General features: G+C 28.6%; 1 protein-coding gene across 1 annotated transcript in view; it reads right to left on the reverse strand.

Moving 5' to 3' along the window:
• The window catches only part of LOC107443692 (uncharacterized), a 121563-nt gene that overhangs the window by 44262 nt on the left and 57781 nt on the right, over window positions 1-19520 (reverse strand). Inside the window, exon 2 of the mRNA XM_016057639.4 lies at window positions 12575-12715. Coding sequence (XP_015913125.1) covers window positions 12575-12715 — 141 coding nt within the window. The remainder of the gene's footprint in view (window positions 1-12574; window positions 12716-19520) is intronic.

Consider the following 19520-nt stretch of genomic DNA (forward strand, 5'->3'; position numbering starts at 1 on the left):
TGCAATTTCTCATATCTATCAATGAAGATTAAAGCTTATAGAGGTTTGAGGGATCAACAATAACTCACAAAGGGAAAATAATGTTTTTGATCACCCTATTCAAAAAAATGTAGCAACAAATTTGCAATTTTTAACAATTATTTTGGTTTTTATATGCTTATTATTACACTAAATTTTCTAAACTTAGATTAAATATTTCTGAAGATTTGGACATTTTTGTGAAAAACAGATTTTTTTTATTTTACGTATAATTGCTATAGCTTTAAAAATATTTAATAAAAAAATTGGATGATTAAAATTTCAGAACAATTGAATAATTTACTGCAGAGTTACAGTAACAAGCTCAATAAGGTGTTGACCCGCCTCTAGCCTGGATACAAGCTGCCACACGGCGCGGCATAGACCGATAAAGCTCCCGGATGGTCTCTTGCGGTATTTCCTGCCAAATTCGGTCCAATTGTCGAGCGAGGTCATCAACATTCCGTCTCAGATGTAATCGCCTTCCCATCATATCGCAGACATGCTCCATGGGAGAGAGATCTGGTTATCTGATAGGCCAAGGAAAAGTTTGACAAGCTTACAGACAGTTCATAGCAACACGTGCCGTATGTGGTCTGGCATTATCCTGCTTAAAACCAGCCCAGGGCGCTGCAAAAGGAACGGTAGCATAGTGAAGGCAGGATCCCCCTTCTGCCCTGTGCGTCTCCAAGCACGTCTTCAATGATCGTCAGGACACAGTTGGAAGCGGGATTCGTCGCTAAAGACTATACGTCCCCAGTCGGCATCATTCCAGCCATATCTGTTCAAACATTCATGCATGCGAAATTTCAAAGCAATCGGATGATTGCTTCTTGGAGCGTCGATTTTTTTGTTATAAAGATAATTTATTTTCGATTTTTTTGTTATAGATATATACTTTTCAGTTTTGTATTTTTTACTAAATGTGTGGTAATAAGAACTATAACTTAGAAAACCAGAATTTTCGGTACACTGTTACCATATAAATGGAAAATTCCTACATGAATGGTATAAATATTATAAATCATAGCTTTAACATATTATGTTTTAACATATTATTTATTAACATATTATTAGGATTATGCTTTTTTTATTAGAAATGTCATTACCATACAGTACATTAATTTTACCAGAATCCTTTTTTCCCTGCACTTTTAACAAGTATTTATAATTATTTTTTAAATAAAAATTATAATCATGATCTACTTATGAATACAAAATTTACAATAAGTGAATATAAATTAAAAGTTTTAGTTCAATGAGCTTTGAATTTTTAGGACGGACTCATTCCAGTCCCCTTTTAATATCTGAGTATCATCGTTTTTTTCATGGAACTGATTATAATACTAAGGTGCGTTTTCAAAATGTTAACCACACCGAATTATTTCTCTAAATTACCTCAAATGAGATGATCAGCTGAAAATTATTGATCGCGGACTGATAGTATACATGCAAATTATATGTTACACATGATTACTAACAAACAAATGCGATTGGACTGCTATGCAAATCAAAATTTGAATATCAGGTGTAACGAAATGATGACCTCACTAAGAAAATCTTATGACAATCTGCTAAGAATCGCTTGTAGATTGACTTTTTTGTTGAAAATATGTTCTGAATGACTTTAAATTACTTTTTGGAAAATTCTGAGTGGTTAAACGTTTGAATTCAGCTTTAAAAAGAATATTTAATAAGATGAGTTGGGGAAAAACTCATACTGAGCATGAAAAAGGCTTACAAAAATAACAGCTTCTCAAACCGAGTGATAGCAGAGAATGATCTCCACGTGCGATAAATAATTTTTTGAAACTGGAAATCAATATGGCTCTAAAAAATTATCAGTTAGATCAAAGTCGTTGCCTATAAGACAAAGAAGAAGCATTATTAGGATGCTTAACTGGGGCGAAGTAAGTTTGGGAGAGCTCTCACGTAACTCTGACATTAATGTGTACAGTCAACTTTGTCCAGAATTGTTAAAAGATGTGGAAACATAAAGTACGAAAAAAGTAAATTTCAACCTCGAATGACAGAAACTCACAGAGCTGTCTGGCTAGCCAGGGGAAAAGAACATTCGAACTTAGGTGATAAGTGGAGAACAGTAGTGTTTTGCCACGAAAAAAAAAATTTAGATGAACCTGCCAATTACAGTTACTACTCGCATGACTTACGTAAGGAAGAACAAATTTTCTAAAAAAAAAGCAAGGTGGTGGGTCTTTAATGGTGAGTGGAGATTTTGGATACAATGATGAAGTAAACCTTTCCTTTCCATCAGGGTGTATGAAGGCACGCTTTAAATGTATTTTTTACCCTTTGGAGAAACAATGGGGGGACTATTTTGGATTCTCCAACAAGATAATGCTTCGATTCATGTTGCTAAATCAACTGGGGTGAACATTAGTGATTGGCCGGCTGATTTTCTTCACTTAAACCCTATGGAGAAAATTATAGGGAATTCGCACCAGGGTTGTTTATGCAAACCGCAAACTATATAACACACGGGATTTGAAAGCAGCCATTATTTCTGTATTGGAAGCTATTGACTCTTCGATGTTAGAGAATCTTGTAGATGGAATGCCTCATCGAGTATTTGTAATTGAAGTCAAAGAAGGAACATTAGTTGGATATTAACTGAGCCGAGGTAATCTTTTTGCTACACGGGAAAAGTACGTTTTTGCTGTTTTTCTAATTATTATTACATGCATTACATCTAAAATTTCTTGTATTTTATGTGCTTTTCACAATACAATTATTGTAAATTAATTGCATTTCTTAGCATCACATATAATTAAATAAAACAAAAAATCGAGGTGAGGTCAGCATTTTGCAACGCATCTTTGATACAATTAAATGTAGTTTGTAAGATATTTAAAAATATTTCTGATATAAATTTGTTTCATATGTTTCATGGGTATTAACAAAACATATTTATGGCTTCAATAAGCAATTGAATTTATTTGACGTTACGGATACTAAACAATGAAGATAAATTTTTGAAAACAAAGGAAATGATAAGAAAAAACATCTATCAACGTTAAGTACAAAAATTTGATCTACGAAAAAAAAAAGCTTTAAAATTTTGACTAGTCACTCATTTAAAAGTTTTTGAAACGAAGCACTTACACTCCCTTGTCAAAGTTAACAAAAACACCACTAGAGATTTTTCCCAAACCTGAAACATATTGCGCTTCAAAGACAATCTCTAAAAATTTTAATTCTTTTCTTTAAAAACGAAGGAGGGTATAAATATTTCTAGAAAGTAAGGAATAGATGTTATGTCAGAAGTCTTTTTGAAGATTACGTTTCTTAATCTGGTTTATATCTTACCCATCTCTATACTTCTTCATTGCATTTCTGGTATGAAAGCTCTGTCCAAAAGAGATGGATCATCCAAAGAAACCATCTTGTTTCTCTTCACCAATCTCTTTATATCTTTTTCCTCGTCCCTGACTTCTTTTAGTATCTATGAAAGCTTTTATCTCATGTGACATTATTTTAGGTCCATGTCTTTTTCCTAATTCTTCGGACATAACTGACTTCTGGATTACGTAGGGGCTCTCTTTTTATTTCCTCTTACATTCTGTTGTTGATTTTCTGCCAAATTTGGTATTTTAGGGTACCTTTTGTTCTTCTTTTATTTGTCTCTGTGGTTACGCCCCTTCTGTTAGCACTTTCCTTCCATTCTTTATTTTCAGCGCACTCTAATGTTTTGTTTTGCTATGTCGAGTGTTTCCTCTTCTGGCTTCGCTTTATTTTGTTTGGGTGTATGTGTTCAGATTCCAGGTTTTGTTTTTCTTTTGATAGAAAGGCTTTTGAAAAGTTTTTCAATGGATTTGGGCGATTAAGAAGGCATTTTGTGGCTGGTGGATCATGGACGATGAAACTTTCTTTCTCGCACTCGTGACAAGAGTTAAAAGGTTTGAAAACGTTCCCTTTTTTACAACTGGGTACATATTTGACATTATTTCTTCTCACCAAAAATATAAAGTATTAAATTTTAATTCTCATAAATATTCTTTAAAACTCACACTTTTGTGTAGGTACTAAAATCTTAAAAATAAGATATTTATATTCTATGAAGTGTGGATGCAAGTTATCCATCTACAGAAACTATAAATGCGTTCGATTGAAAAACACTCATTTTAATTTAATGTTAGAAATGTTAATCTTGATAAATAATATTTGTGACATTAATATGTAGTATAAATGAAGATGAGAATTAAAAAAAGTGTCAATAATGAAATAAAAGAGTAAATTAAATAACTAGAGATGAATGGAACTGATAAGAGTACGAATTATAAAATAATACTTATGACACTGAAATGCATTTTAAATGATGAAGTTATTATTATAAAAGAATTTTAAATGATGAAGTAGAAAAAATGCTTCTATAGTAATAAACAACAGGCGGTTAAACTCTCTAAAATATGCTGTTAAGAATAGTATATACTAGATCTTAAGATACTTCCATAAGAATTAATCTGAGTATTATACAAAAAGTACTAATAATTATAAACAAATTTGGCCTTTCTATTCTTTTTATTTTTGTTATATGCAAAAAAACGTATCTTTTATCATTAAATTTTGAATAAAGTGAATACTGACAGCGAAATTTTTTTTTTTAACTACAGTATAAAAATCGAGGTATAATACCTCTCCAAATTTGATGTTGAAAGCTCCAAAAGTTGTGCACATGAATACTTTATTTCAAATGATCACCAAAAATAACGTGTTTATATACACTTTAAAAATTGTATTTAAATCTAAACGCCAATAATGCTGAATGATAGATATTGTTTATTATAGTTAAAGATTTACTTCATGCTTAAAATCGGGATAGGCTTTATTTTCTGCTAAATTGTGCCATCGAGTAAAACCAGGACTTTATTGGGCATGATCGGGTAACTACATTTCACAATATTCGAAGCCAAAATTCTGGGAAGGTTAGATATAGTGTCCCATCTATAATCGTTGGCATATGAACCCTGCAGCGTTAAAGAAGAATGTCATTTAAGTTTTATTTGCCTGATCTTAATTCCTGATAAGTTCCAAATCTCCTCCTTAGATTCTTAATATGATTTTTAATGTAAGAAGGTCATAATATAAATTTGCTGCTGTAAATATAAATTTCAGCAAGAAAAAGGTATTTCTTTCGTTATTATTGAACTGACCTGGTCAGATTAAACTGAGTATTACCATACTTCCAAAAATAATTACACTACCTTCCGAAACAGAGTTTTTTTAATAAAAATTTTCATTTTTAGAGTCAAAGGATGATCTTATCATTACCATAAAATGTAAGAAATTGCAATCGTGGGGTTTTTTAGAAATAAAAAGGAACATTAAGAGCCCGTCTTTGTCTAGATTTCCCCATCTTTCAGAAATGAAAACCAAAGGAAAAGAAGGGCTTATGCCAATTTTTCACAAAAGTGAAGATTGGATCGCTGTTTAATAACTTTCGTTGAACAGCCGACCCAATTTTGATTGTACAGCTACCAATGTTCAGCTCCGTAGCCTTGTAAGCTTTAACCCACTCCAAAGGACAATGGAGATCCTGGGTCAAGTATTGGGGGAAAGTTTCCTCGTGGAGGACTTTTTGATTGAACTAATACTCATTTGTGCTACAAGAAGAGGAAAACCATGAAAACCTCCTATGGTTAGTCCGGTGGCAAGGGAGCTCGAACCCATAATCCGTTTACCTCTGAGGATATTTTACGTTAGCATTGTGGTCGGTGCGAGCCGGGTTCGGAAATCGTATCGACTATCCATCGCTGGAATTCAAATCCGGTTCACCTTATTGGGAGACGAGAGCGTTGTCCCCTGAGCCACCACTGTTCTGGATCGTTGTTTTGTACATCTTGAAAATTCCTAAGTCTTGACAAATTTTTAATGTGGAAAATCGGTTCACCCCTGGAATTATGACGCATTGAGGAAGGGCAGTGCAGGGGAAAAAATTATTCCTGTGCGCAAGTAGACAAGAAGAACGAAGAAGGTTATAGTGAAGAACGGAACGGTAAAACTCGTGACAACGAATTAATTGGGAAAGAATTTTTAGAAAAAATGATACTTCTTCACCTCGATTTTAAATTTTTTTTCTGAACATCAAAACTTGCAAATTTTGCTTTGGAATTTTCAAGAGATGTAAATAAATGAGCGTGAAGCCCAGTGACCAAGTAATAGTGCTTCGCGTTCCCATGCATCATATTCAATAGTATTCTTTTTATCCCCACTGAAATACTCAAATTTTCGCGTCCAAATAAACAAATTGAAATATTCCGTACTATTGTTCTCCTGCTACTATTTTTCAATCTCCATGAATACCAGACACCAGGTATTTTTGACATTTTGATCACTGGATGCAAGTGACGCAAGGTTGTACTTTTATGCTAAGAATTTGGTCTGTATTTAAATTAATTTCAAAATCTCTTTTTAAATCAATTTATTTTATATCGGGAATTAACACTCTGATTGTTTAATTCTCGAATCATATTTATTATCAACTTAGTTTCACTCGATTTATTATTTTAAAGAGTTACATCAAAAATGGTTCAAATCTAAAATGGTTAAAGGAAAAATCCTACATTTTTTCGTATTATCATTATCATTTTTGTTGACTGAAAAATACCAATTTAACAATCTATTCAAAAATTTTGTTAAAGGTGATTTCGCATTAAAGAAAAACAAGGTTTAACCGTTTTCAGTGCTTGAAGTGTTTTCCTTAGTCTAAATTAATGGATTTTGTGGAAATCATTGTAAGTTACTGTAAAATAATAATTGCTTATATTAAATAATTACCTATAACTTTTATCAAATTAATTACTTATACAATATTTAAAAGTTAAAAAATCCGCAAATTTTTCCTATTTCCATGTATTTTATAATTTTTTCAATTCAAAACTGTCAACGCAATTTTGAAAACATATTATAAACCTGTGCATAAAAGCTACTATATTCTGTTATTTAATTTAACTGAATAAATTCTAATAATCTAAAACAGCTTGACACATTTATCTTTATATACCGAAACAAAACGTTTTCTTTTCATGTAATATATTCATATTTCTCCGACTAACATTGTCATCTCAGTTTGAGCAGCCATAAATTCAATTGTCGTGAGCTATTTTCTTACACATATATAGCCATATACCCCTCTGTTTGGTTTCTCATGGATCACCAGCATAAAGGATTTCTATTACCAGAGTAAATAGTTGGTGACAGTTATGAAATAGTGATAGATGTTATCAAGTTCGGAGGATGATAAACGTAGATGAATTTACTTCGTCTCCAAACGTTTCCTTTTATTTTTAGACTACTATTTCCCCTTTTATAAGTAATTATTACCATTAATGCATATATTTAAGCCTTTAAAGAAATTTTTTTACGGTAAAAATACGATTGAGCCAGTAAAATTATATATTTTTAAACCTGAATCTTTTTCTTGTTAAGACTGGAGTTCGCTGTCAAGCTGGTTGGCTACAACAAATTTTAACGTTCTGTGAAATGGGTCAGTTATGTAATTTGTCCTGTATTTTATTAATGTAATTCAATGTATATGATTTATCTAATCTTAGTTTGAATTCTGACTTCAAGAAACTTTGTTATATCTTAGACTGTTGGAATTTTCTCGTTAAAATTATGCTAAAATAACCGGCGGCAGTCTGTTCATCCAATTAACCGTAAAGTTTACGGTAAGGAACATTTTTTACCTTTACGGTTTTAAAACCGTTACAACTTGTATGGTTAAAAAAAAACCATAAATACAAAATTATATGTTTTTTTAACCATTTACAACTAGTACGGTTTCGAAATTTTTAAAAAGACTGGACATAGCAGATAGTTCAGCAGCTTTATGGCGCTGCGATCTATGCGTGAATGAGAGTATCGTATTTTAATATCCCAAGGTCACAAATTAGGGAGTGCTGGATACTGATAACTCTTCATGTGTTTAAAGGATTAGAGGAAATTTTGTGGTGTCTACGCTGGGACTTTAAATCCCGTTCTGTCGAACATGAGATTGACAAATTAGTCCTCTTAGCCATAGTGTGTAGCCAGCTGCAAGGAACTAAGTGATTTCATTAGGTGGGGACTAGTTATTGTGATAAAATTCTGGTTGCTTGACCGTATTAGCTAAAAGTTGTAAATAACCGGTTTTTCTCGCAATTTACAGTTTGAATAATATCTTATTTGTGGTTATTTGACTGTTTTGTTTGAATATGGTAAAATAACAATTAAATAAATTGTTATTTAGCCATTTTTTTCAAGGAATTTCTAAAGTAGTACATGGATAATTGTTTTAGTCTTGTATGAATAACTGTTTCATATTACTACTCATTGGCTTAATATTATTCCTTGAGGACTCCAACCTGCCTTAGGTGCTAAATCAAGATACATATTTTTACAGTTATTTCTGTCAAAGAGAAAACCACAAAGAGGAAAACATGAAAAAAATGAAGTAAACTTACTCAGCCATAGTAATATACATGTTTGTATATTACTAAGGCTGAGAAAGGTGAATAATAAAATTGTTTTCAGATAGTTCAGTTTAATGAACAAAACCCAGCACAGTTTGCAATTTTTAGTTCAAATTTGTTATTTTTCCACAGGAAAAATCAATTTCATTTTTTATTTTGCTTTAATTATAGCTTGTAAATTTTTAGTTACTGCTGTTAGGTTTCAACAACTCTTTTAATCCCCGTGGTTTAAAACTCCTTCTTAGAGTGTTGAATCGCTTTGAATTGTAACCAGTTTAAATGCTCTTTAAAAATCATTAATGAAAATATATTGTTTATACTTAAAAAGCAGTCACTATGTATACCAATAAGGATAATAGTGTAAACAAATGACAAACATAAACTAATAAATAACAAGAATTTCAAAAATTCCTTATGTTTTATGAAAAACTGAATTATTTTTTAATCAGTTTAAACCTCCCATGTTTCCCCTTAATTTAGAAAGTTGTCTTGTTCATTAGATTATAATAGTAGTTTTTTAATGCTCTAAACGATAGTAACAACAAGTTTTTAGAGATTATAGTAATAGTAGTACTACTACTACTATTATTACTAGAATCTCGAATTAATTTTGTCAAAAGCTTTTATTTGGTATTTTTTTAAAATGATTTCCTGGTTGGCGATTTTTAAATTCTTTTGTTTAATTATTTTTTTATTTTTTTATTCTTAGTTTATTCTGAGATTGTTTTGTTTAATAATTTTGTATAATTTCATACCTTATTGTCGTATAATTCTTTACCCATTTACCTATAGTTACAAATTTCCTTTGTATAATTTCTCATTTATATTGGGTCTTATTATCCTTAAAATATATAAATAATTCACATGAAAACTAAACCATGTAATTCTGTATTGCAGTTCAGTACTAGAATAAGTTTTCTTATCATTATTGAGTTTTTAGTCTTTTAAAAATAATAAAATTGCACAATAAAATTGCCAGCAATCATAATTCATCATTGTTGGTTTTTTAATGAGTCGTTTGCGGCAGGAAACATGACAATTCTAACTTTCTTGAAGGCATTGCATGTTTGGAAATTTCTTTGACTTTTGATATTTGATAAATATATTCATATATCTTGCGATGTGCCTTTTTTCTGATTCTTATTTTGAAGTTTAAAATCTAATACTTATTGATTACTAATTTTGCTTTATTTTAATATTTAATTAATTGTTATATTGCTGTAGTTGCGCTGATTGTAATGTTTACTTTTCTAATTATTCTTGCTTTATGCATTGATATCTGTTTCTATATATAAATATTTGCTTATATATATATATAAAAGGCTTGGGGATAGTGGTGAATCATATTTTCAAATTGTTTAAAAAGTGTTTTTGAGGAAAAACACTTCAATTGCACTTAGAAGGTAATTTGTTCATGCTTAGTGTGCTACTAGAAGCACTGAAAAACTTGTAAAGTGCCTATTTGAAACGAGTAATAAGGGAACACATTGTGGTAAGAAAGTAACATTTGAACAAGCGGTACTCATCACTGTATAACTCTAATATAGTGATAAGAATATATAACTACATAACATAAATTAATTTTACTTAATAATTTATATCTAATATTAGAGTAGTTACATTTTTAACTTTGTAGCTGCTCTTGCTATTTTACTTCCAATAAATTTTAATTTATTGAATTGGCCTGAACCATTTCTCTTAATTTACTAAAACTGAACGCGTCAAACTTTCTTTAATATTTACGCATTTCTTCCTTTTATTCCATCATTTCAGTCTGGAACGTCATTAATTCAGTGTTCACGAGCGATTTTCATAGTCATGTATAGTCATGCACATCCATCCGACTTCGTGGAGAACTCTACATAAAACATTTTCTCGCCTTGAGTAAATAGCCCGAGGCAGACATAATAGAGAGATTGATGTTATAAGCTCCGGATAACGACGATCGAAGAAGGGTTTGCTGTTGTGCAAAAGCTCTCTTTTGTAGATGGAGCTTCTAGTCTTCGAATGGGGCACTTAAAATGATTCTTACTCTGTATCGAACAAGATGCTTTTGAGGGAACGGTTAATGAACGGAGCTCAGAAAGTAACTGTTACCAAGGGATAAAACATATGTTATATGATGATACAAGATAATGACTCTTTAATCCGTAAAAAGATCTTAAGATGAATATGGGGTAACAAATTTGGAATTATATATAATTGAGAAGAATTTATTTATTTTAATGGTGGTTTTTATTTCAAAGAAGATAAAAAATACGTTGGTTGTATGGATAGGGGTTTTATATAGCAATGGGCAATTTCGTTCTATATATATTGTCTCAAATGTTTGGATAAACTCTTAAATACCGTGCATGGATTTAGATTTTTCTTAATTGTTTTAGACTCAACAAAACAATTACTTCACTGAAATTTTTATGAATAAAACAAATAACATAAATTACAGCCTGTAACTATTAAGTTAAAATTTTATATTTGTTATAAGTTTTTTCTCATTTCTTTCATTATTTCACTTTTTTTCCTGATGACAAAAACTAAATTCAACGGCTTGAGTTCTCTTTTTCTATATAGTAGAAGAAGCGTGGGAGGTTTGATCATAAGGGAGACTTGGCCCATCTCGTCTCCTTTACAATTAAATATTTAATTAGCTAATGAGCACCTGATTAGCACCTGATTAGCTAATGAGCATAATATCAATCAGAATTCAACCATTACTAAAATTAACCAGAATTAGCCATTTAAAAATAAAATTAAGGAGAGATGACAAGCAATAAAATTCTTTTTCCGGAAAATTAAATTTTCTTGCTCCTAGTTTTTCTTTTCTGCAACACTTGTCTGTAACATATTTATAGAGAAGTAAAATCTTTTCTGTACTTTGATTAATATACCATAAGCCAGCATACTTCTTGTTTACTTTCTATTTAGTTGCATTTTTTATAATATGACTGATAAGAGAGGTTTGTCTCATTATATTTAGAAAAAAGTAGAATTTTTTGTGTGCTTAGCCTAATATACTATAAACCAGTATACTTCTTGTTTACTTTCTATTTAGTTGTCTTTTTTATAACATGGTTGATAAGAGACATTTGTCTCATCATCGCATTTCAAGAATTTTGACCCATATCTCTGTTAAACAAGAAATCGAAGAGCGGCACAATGTGAAAAGAAAAAAAAAATATTAAATATTAAAGCGAAGACCGAAAAGCATAAAAAAGTGCATAATACATGGAGAAAAAAGTTCTAGTAAAATTATCCTACTGTATGGTAATGACATTACTGTTAAAAAAAACATGATTATGGTAATAAAACTAAAATATACGGTATTTAAATCATTCATTTTGTAATTTTTCCTTTCATATAATAACGGTTTACTGGAAATTCTAATTTTCAAGATTATAGTTCTTATTGCCACACATTTATTTAGTATTAAATACAAAACTGAAAATTATATTTACCGAATAAATGGTTTTCATGCTATGCCATAAGGTATCATGATAAAATTTTCAAATTTTAAAGCATTCACCAATTTTTAATCTTATATTATAATATCATACTTTATTTTTAATTTTTTCGAAATCATTAGCAAAGCCCTTCCTTAAAAATTACTAAACATTTTGCTGCTCTCATAGATAACATAGATCCCATAAACAAGGTAAAATTCACATTTTTTCTCAGAGTAAATTTGTCTTCCAATAGTTTAGTTTACTGAATGAAACAAAATTAATTTAATAATTTCTCATCAGATTTGAAATTTTTCAATGGTGAATAAATATTTGATGCTTCTTTTTAGACGCAATTGTTACCTTTAACATTTAATTATTGCTGAAACCATTAATTATTGAATAAAATCGCTCGTAAAAAGCACAGTTTATAATTTAGGTAAAAAATAATATAAATAAATAAAAAAATAATACTTAGATAAGAATTAGTATCTACACATATAACAAGCATTATAAGTTATCAAATTACGCTAATGTGAAAATTTTATTATTGTTAAAAAATTAGAGAAAAATATGCTTCCAAAAAGTTGTTCAAACTTTGCAAGCTTCCTTTACTAAGTTTAAGAGACTTAAGTTGTTACTTACCAGATTCGCAGTTTGAACTGTTTATCTTTTTAAGTTGGAAGAATCCATCTTCGCAACTGCACACACCATCTGAGCAAGTGCTGTTGGGTGTGAAATTTTGGCATTGTTCTGGAGTTTTGCATGGATCCCCGAGCCTTATGCCTGCAACATTAAAGTAAATTTAAGAAAAAAAATACAGCAGTAAAAAAGCTCATAAGATAGTCAATTTCAAATGTAACTGTCCGACACTTTAATTGATAAACGCTTTGTAATGTACTGCACAAAATATACATATTTTGAGGGATTTTTCCCACACGGTTTATTGTCTTTTATTTATCTAAATCCATTGCTATTATTAAATTTCCAAAACAATTTTTGGATGTAAGAAATGCCTAAATACTCGTATTTAGTAACTGATAAAAAGCGAAACAACTCGCGTGAAAAGTAGAAGAGATTAAATATGAAATTTCTCTAAATTTAAAATACACTTTATATAAAGTTGCATTAGGCGTCACTAAAATTCTATTTTGAGATAAATATCTGGCATAGTTTTAGTAGAACTCAGAAATATAGCAAAAAAATAATCCCCGAAATTGCAACAAATTAGTAACTTGCTGACGACCTGGTAACTCATTGATATTTTTAAATTTCTCTTATATTCTAAAGCAAATTAAAAAAAAATTAAAAATATTTTATGTAAACTTGCAGTCTGAAACTTTTTAATGTCGGTAACAAAATACATTGAAAATTATTTTATAATTTTGAAAATGCTTTGAAACAAATGGTCGGTTAATGCATGCCAAGTTTTTAAAAGGGTTCTGCATATAATATGGTTTTATAATACAATATTTAACGCTGTACATTTTTAAATATATATATTCCAAGCTTTAAAATGATTTACTGTGTTTCGTTGGTACTGAAATTTCGATGTTTAGTTGACATTTTTGGGAAATTTTCTAGATGCATGTTTCTTTATTTAAATACTATCAATGGAGAATGTGAAATGTAAACAAAATTAGGTTTGATGTTGTATAAATATAAATTTAAAATAAATAAGGAGTATTAATATCATAATCAATGAAAATTAAATATAAAGTATGCATTTGATATTTCAAATCAATAATATTTTAGTAGATAATTACATGTTAGTTAATTTATAATACATTCCACTTTTTTAATTGTTATTATACTAATAATATTTTCATAAAAAATAAGACATAAATGGCGACCGTGATTGTTTATAGATAAAGATATAGATATTACGAAAACGAAGTCAAGATACCTGTTTTGGGATTAAGTCATTAATACAGCTATAATACCTCCTGTTGTATGTTGAAGATGAAGATAAATATAAAATATAAATGAGCAAAAATATTTTACTGCAGTGGGGTTTCTATATCAAATGAATAATATAAGGAAAATCTACACATTTTAATGTTAATTATAAGAGAAATTAAAAGGTATTTTCGTATTTATTATAGTGATTATTATGAATTTATGATTATAATTTTTATTATTACTTTGAAATGCACTGTTTATGAAATAATCAATAGGATATTAATGCTAGCATAAAAACTTATAAATTCTTAAATTTTATCTCTTTATTTTTACGCTTAAAGAACACGAAGCATGCAACATTTATGCTAAACAATAATAACGTTAATTAGACACTTTTTTCTAGAACATTTTTTGCAGTTCTGGAATGATAGATAAAAAGTTTCTGCACATTGAGATGTTTGATAATAATTAGATAGATAATTGATTATTTTTTCTTAAAGATTTTTGTTAACTATTAGATATGAAATGGGTTATTTTTAACTTAAAGATTTTTTTTCTAAGTGATCAAAATACTTTTAGTTCAACACCTTTTAATAAAAGAACGAAATTAAAATTTCATATGTAACAAATAAATTTTTAAAGCGTATTTATTATAAAGCTTCTTTTAGTGGTTCAAAAAACAAGTTTCAGATGTTTCGATATTTGTTAATAATTAAATACGAAAGAAAAGTTTGAAAACAAAGCATCTGAAATACTTGATTATTGTTCATTATAATTTAAAATTTTTTAAAATTTGTATAAACAATAAATATGTTAATGGCCAATATTCTACTGCCAGATCGATAATGCCAAAATATTTTACTGATGCGAATACTTCTATTTAGAAACTAGTAAAACGTTTATATATTAAAAATAAATCAGGTCTCTGGAAGTTCAAAATCGTGCTTCCGCGGAATATAAAATTCTATTTTTTAAATTAAGAACGTAAAATTTTTTTTTTTTATTTGAATATTACATCTATGAGTTTAGTTCAATCACAGGAGCAAAAATTTTCCTTGCTGTAGTCTTAAATATTTAAATTTATTTTTGAGTCTTTGGCTGTGTACTGGTTTGAAATGGTATTGACTTCTTAAAAAATGCAGATATTTTTAAACTTCAACAAAATAACTAATATTGAGAGATTTTAAAAACTGTTATATAAATGGGCATCTTATAGATACTATTACATATTGCAAAAAGTATGGGTCCTAATATTATATTATTTTTAAAATTTGTCCTGTCAAAGAACTTCAAACTTTGTTCTGCCAAAAAAGGATAAAATATTTTGATTTTAAATAAATCTCAACAAACCTGAGACCCAGTAAATGGATTTTTTTAGTAATTAAGCTTTAAAAATATGAGTGTGCTTAAATTTATATGCAAATGTAAAATTTTTATCATTAATATATTATAGCAGACAGAACGATCTGAAGTAAATCCTAATAAAACAAATGTTGTCACTTATTTCTATTTTGGAAAAAAAGTCCTCCAATAAATAATGATATTATTTTTATTGTGCTATATCATATATCATTATTTTGATGCATGTAATGTTTTAGAGTTTCACTATTTTATAAACTTTCAAAATCTATTAAGTCGATTTGAAATTTAAAAGAACTTTACCCTTTAGAAATTTTCTAAAAATGAATCTAGTTGAAGGATTTTTGTTAGTACCGAACATATAAAATGTCTTAAGATATAATGATTTCATTATCAAACGTATTACATAAAATTAATTTATAAAATACTACGTTATAGTAATTTACGTTATTAAGACATTACTTGCGATTATTAGTTCGAAAAATATTTTAATATCATTTTGAGATCTCTACACTTTCAGTTTTGATGATTCATCAATCCGTTAGCTATAGTGCGTTAATTTTAAAAATAATTTTGTCACAAAATCGCGTGATTTGTGGCGAAACGTGAACTCTGAAACATATGACGAAAATGCTTCCTCTACTATAAATCTCATCGTAGTGCATTGCGGGAGATTGTTAACTAGAATGAAGACTATACGATTGACAATAAAGTGACGAATTTAACCGACAGCTGTATGGTGGTCAAGAAGTTGGTTTCGTCCATGGAAGATACCAGGATCGAATCCTGCCTCGAGTATGGACTTGTGTACTTCTTGTGTTGCTAGGACGACATTGATGCACTTATATGGGGACCGCGATAAAATGAGTATTAGAAAAATTAGATACTTCAGGCACTACGAGTTTGTATTGGTAAAAAATATAATAACGAGATATTTCTTTAATTTTGACGAAATTATTTTCTCGACTAAGAAACGATAGTTATTTCTTCATTTTGACAAAAAATTAGCTCGGAGCATATACCAAGAAATGGTTTCGTCAGAAACGAAATAAAAATTTTCGTGATATTTGAGTAATCATTTTTTACAGTATAGAGCAGAAATTGGCTGAGAATATTTGCTGAATGGAACAAACTAAAGACTTTGTTTCGGATTTTAAGACTGAAATAAGTCATTAAGATAATAAAAAAGGTACTCATTTTATCCTTAATGCAAAGTTTTTAAACTGCAATAGAACAGTAAAAAAAAACCATTTCATTTTTCCACAAATATTTATATATTTAAGAATGTATAAATAATTCATGAACTCAATAGCTTAATGATGCATATAGTAATATTTGTTTAAACGAATTAGGGCTTTTGATTTTTTAATCTACTAGGGAAAAATATATTAAAAAAAGAAAGATTTAACGAAAATTTTGTTTCTTTCCTTAAGAAATAGTGTTTGACGAAAAACTATTTTAATGGAAAAATACTATGGAGTTTTCATAAAACATAGCACACGTTTAAGCGATAATGTTATTCTTAAATTAGGGAAATAAAATTTTAATTTCCATTTTCAATTTATTCTCAGAACTAAGTATTCCAAAATTTTGTAAATGATAGAAAATATTTTATCCTTGCTATGTTGAAAATCAGCATAAAATATTGATTGTATTGATATGTATTTAAGTATATTATAGTACTGTAAAAGATTCTATGTGCTGCTTGGCAACAGATATTATTTATCTTTAAAATAATTTTTTTTGCCAAATTTGTAACTGATTGCGTCATTATTATAACAATTAAAACAATTAATGCAATTTATTAATATTTTGTATAATAATAAATTATTCAGATGCGTAATAAATGAATAATTTTTTATGCATAACATATTTTTAGCTTAGCCTTTGAAATAAAAAAAAGAAGGTAAATTTCAAACTAAAAAAAATAATAATAATAAAAACGACGATTTAAGGGGCACGTTGGAGTATTTTTGATGTATTTGATAGCGTTAAATAATAATGCAATTAAATTGCCTAATATCTTCAATAAATCTGTCTTTGCCCCAGCATTTAACATTAAATGCGATTATAAACAATACCAGAGAATGATAACATCCGAATTCGGAGAATCTGAAATAATTACAGGAAATATACGAGTTTTATAAGTGATTTTAACTTTTCTTATTCTCTTAAAAGCTCAGAAGCCATCATTCATGTGGTATTACAAAGTTCTGCAAGAACTTTGATGAACTACTCTCAATTTAAATAGAGCATTCTAGTCTGAACAATCAAGATTTTGCGCAGTTTAATGCTTACTAAGCGAACTAAATTGCGTCTAAGCAGATTCCAACATTTTAGTGAATATTTATGACTTCCTTAAGTGCGGTTACAATTTCTCCCAAGAGAAAACAAGAAAATATGAGTAGATTTGAATTAGTGGAATTGGGAAAGCATGCTTCTCATTGTATTTGTTTTAACCATTTGCAATAAGAACAGCATTTTTACTAGTGGTTTTAAACTAACTAAATGGAAAAAAAATGATAAAACTTAAGATTTATCCTTTTATTAATTGTTTTATCCCTCTAGACCAGAGACAGCCAAACTTTTTTGACCATCGACCCTCAAAAATTTCATAATTCTCTTATCGACCTCTCTATACAAAAATGATAATAAATAAATGAAAATTCCATGTTTTTTAACATGGAATTTTCTGACAAAATCAAACAAAATATACTGACAAAATCAAACTTTTACATAAATTAATGAGAAGTATTGTATTGGATGAAGCTTGACTATATTAGTAATGCTTGATTAGAAATTTTCAGGATATTTTTGCGTCACATTTATGTTCGTCCAAGATTTACTCTTAGTAAAATTATTAAATAGTATCTTTGCTTGAAGGCCAATAAATAATTCAAGAGCTTCATCTTTGCGAATGAGTGTAGAGATTTTCAACTAGAGCAGAATGGAGCTATATATATATATATATATATATATATATATATATATATATATATATATATATATATATATATATATATATATATATATATATATATATATATATATATATATATATATATATATATATATATATATATATATATATATATATATATATATATATATATATATATATATATATATAATTCCATTGGTATATGAGTATCAGTTACGGTTCGCGTTGGGTCAAGAAGAGAAACCAACATTGGAGAACTATTTTCTCTTTTGCGTTACTTGTTCGTTCGTTTGTTGATTTATCGTCAAGTTTACTAGTAGTAATAAATACATAATTTATAAATTCCGTAACTCATAAACGCAAAAGTGTAAGTTCGAGGTAAACTTTACGGTAGGTATAATTTCGATAATTTCATCCAATAAAAAAAAATTCTCGTGAGAAAAATTCTTTCGCTTCAAAAATTGGTTTTTGTCAAAATAACTTCAAGTAATTACCTAAATGAATTTTTTTAATCAATCTCAGTCCCAAAAATACTTTAACACAAAATTACAAGAAAAAAAATAGTCCTACAAAAAGTTCAATGCAATATGTTCGAAAATGTTTTTATGAAGCATTCGTCAAAGTATAAGATTTTATTCGAAATATAAGATTGAAATGTCATTATAGGAAATATTTTATTTTGTTTGCAAATATACTATATTTAAATACGTTAAAAGCTGACACAGAAAGGAGCAGAAAGTAAATCTATAAATACTGTAAACTTCTTCGCTGTACATCGTTTTGCGTATTAAAAAAAATTTAATTGTTCATTTTGTGAAACAAAAAGTTCAATGCAATATGTTCGAAAATGTTTTTATGAAGCATTCGTCAAAGTATAAGATTTTATTCGAAATATAAGATTGAAACGTCATTTTAGGAAATATTTTATTTTGTTTGCAAATATACTATATTTAAATACGTTAAAAGCTGACACGGAAAGGAGTAGAAAGTATATCTATAAATACTGTAAGCTTCTTTGCTGTACATCGGTTTGCGTATTAGAAAAAATTTAATTGTTCATTTTGTGATTGATCATTCATCATTTTGTATATTTCCCGGGTTCGAATTTCACTGATAGTAGCGTGACATTAAGATATTGTTTCTTATCTAACTATGAACTGGATTCCGTTAAGAGAATAAAACTTGAATTAAAATTTTTTCATCTAATTTTGTTAAGGTTTTCGTTTCAATGGATCAAAAATGTAATACAAACTAATATCTTACTTAATATTTAAAAGTATGATTTTAAATGAATAAGCACAGTATACTCTAGATCATATTACTTAAAACGATTTTGAGTGAAATATTTATGCGATGCTTTATCCCCGAAAAATGTTGTAAAAAACGACA

The sequence above is a fragment of the Parasteatoda tepidariorum genome, chromosome 11, assembly GCF_982258835.1.
Source record: "Parasteatoda tepidariorum strain Cologne lab strain chromosome 11, Ptep-v5.0, whole genome shotgun sequence".
NCBI lineage: Eukaryota > Metazoa > Arthropoda > Arachnida > Araneae > Theridiidae > Parasteatoda > Parasteatoda tepidariorum.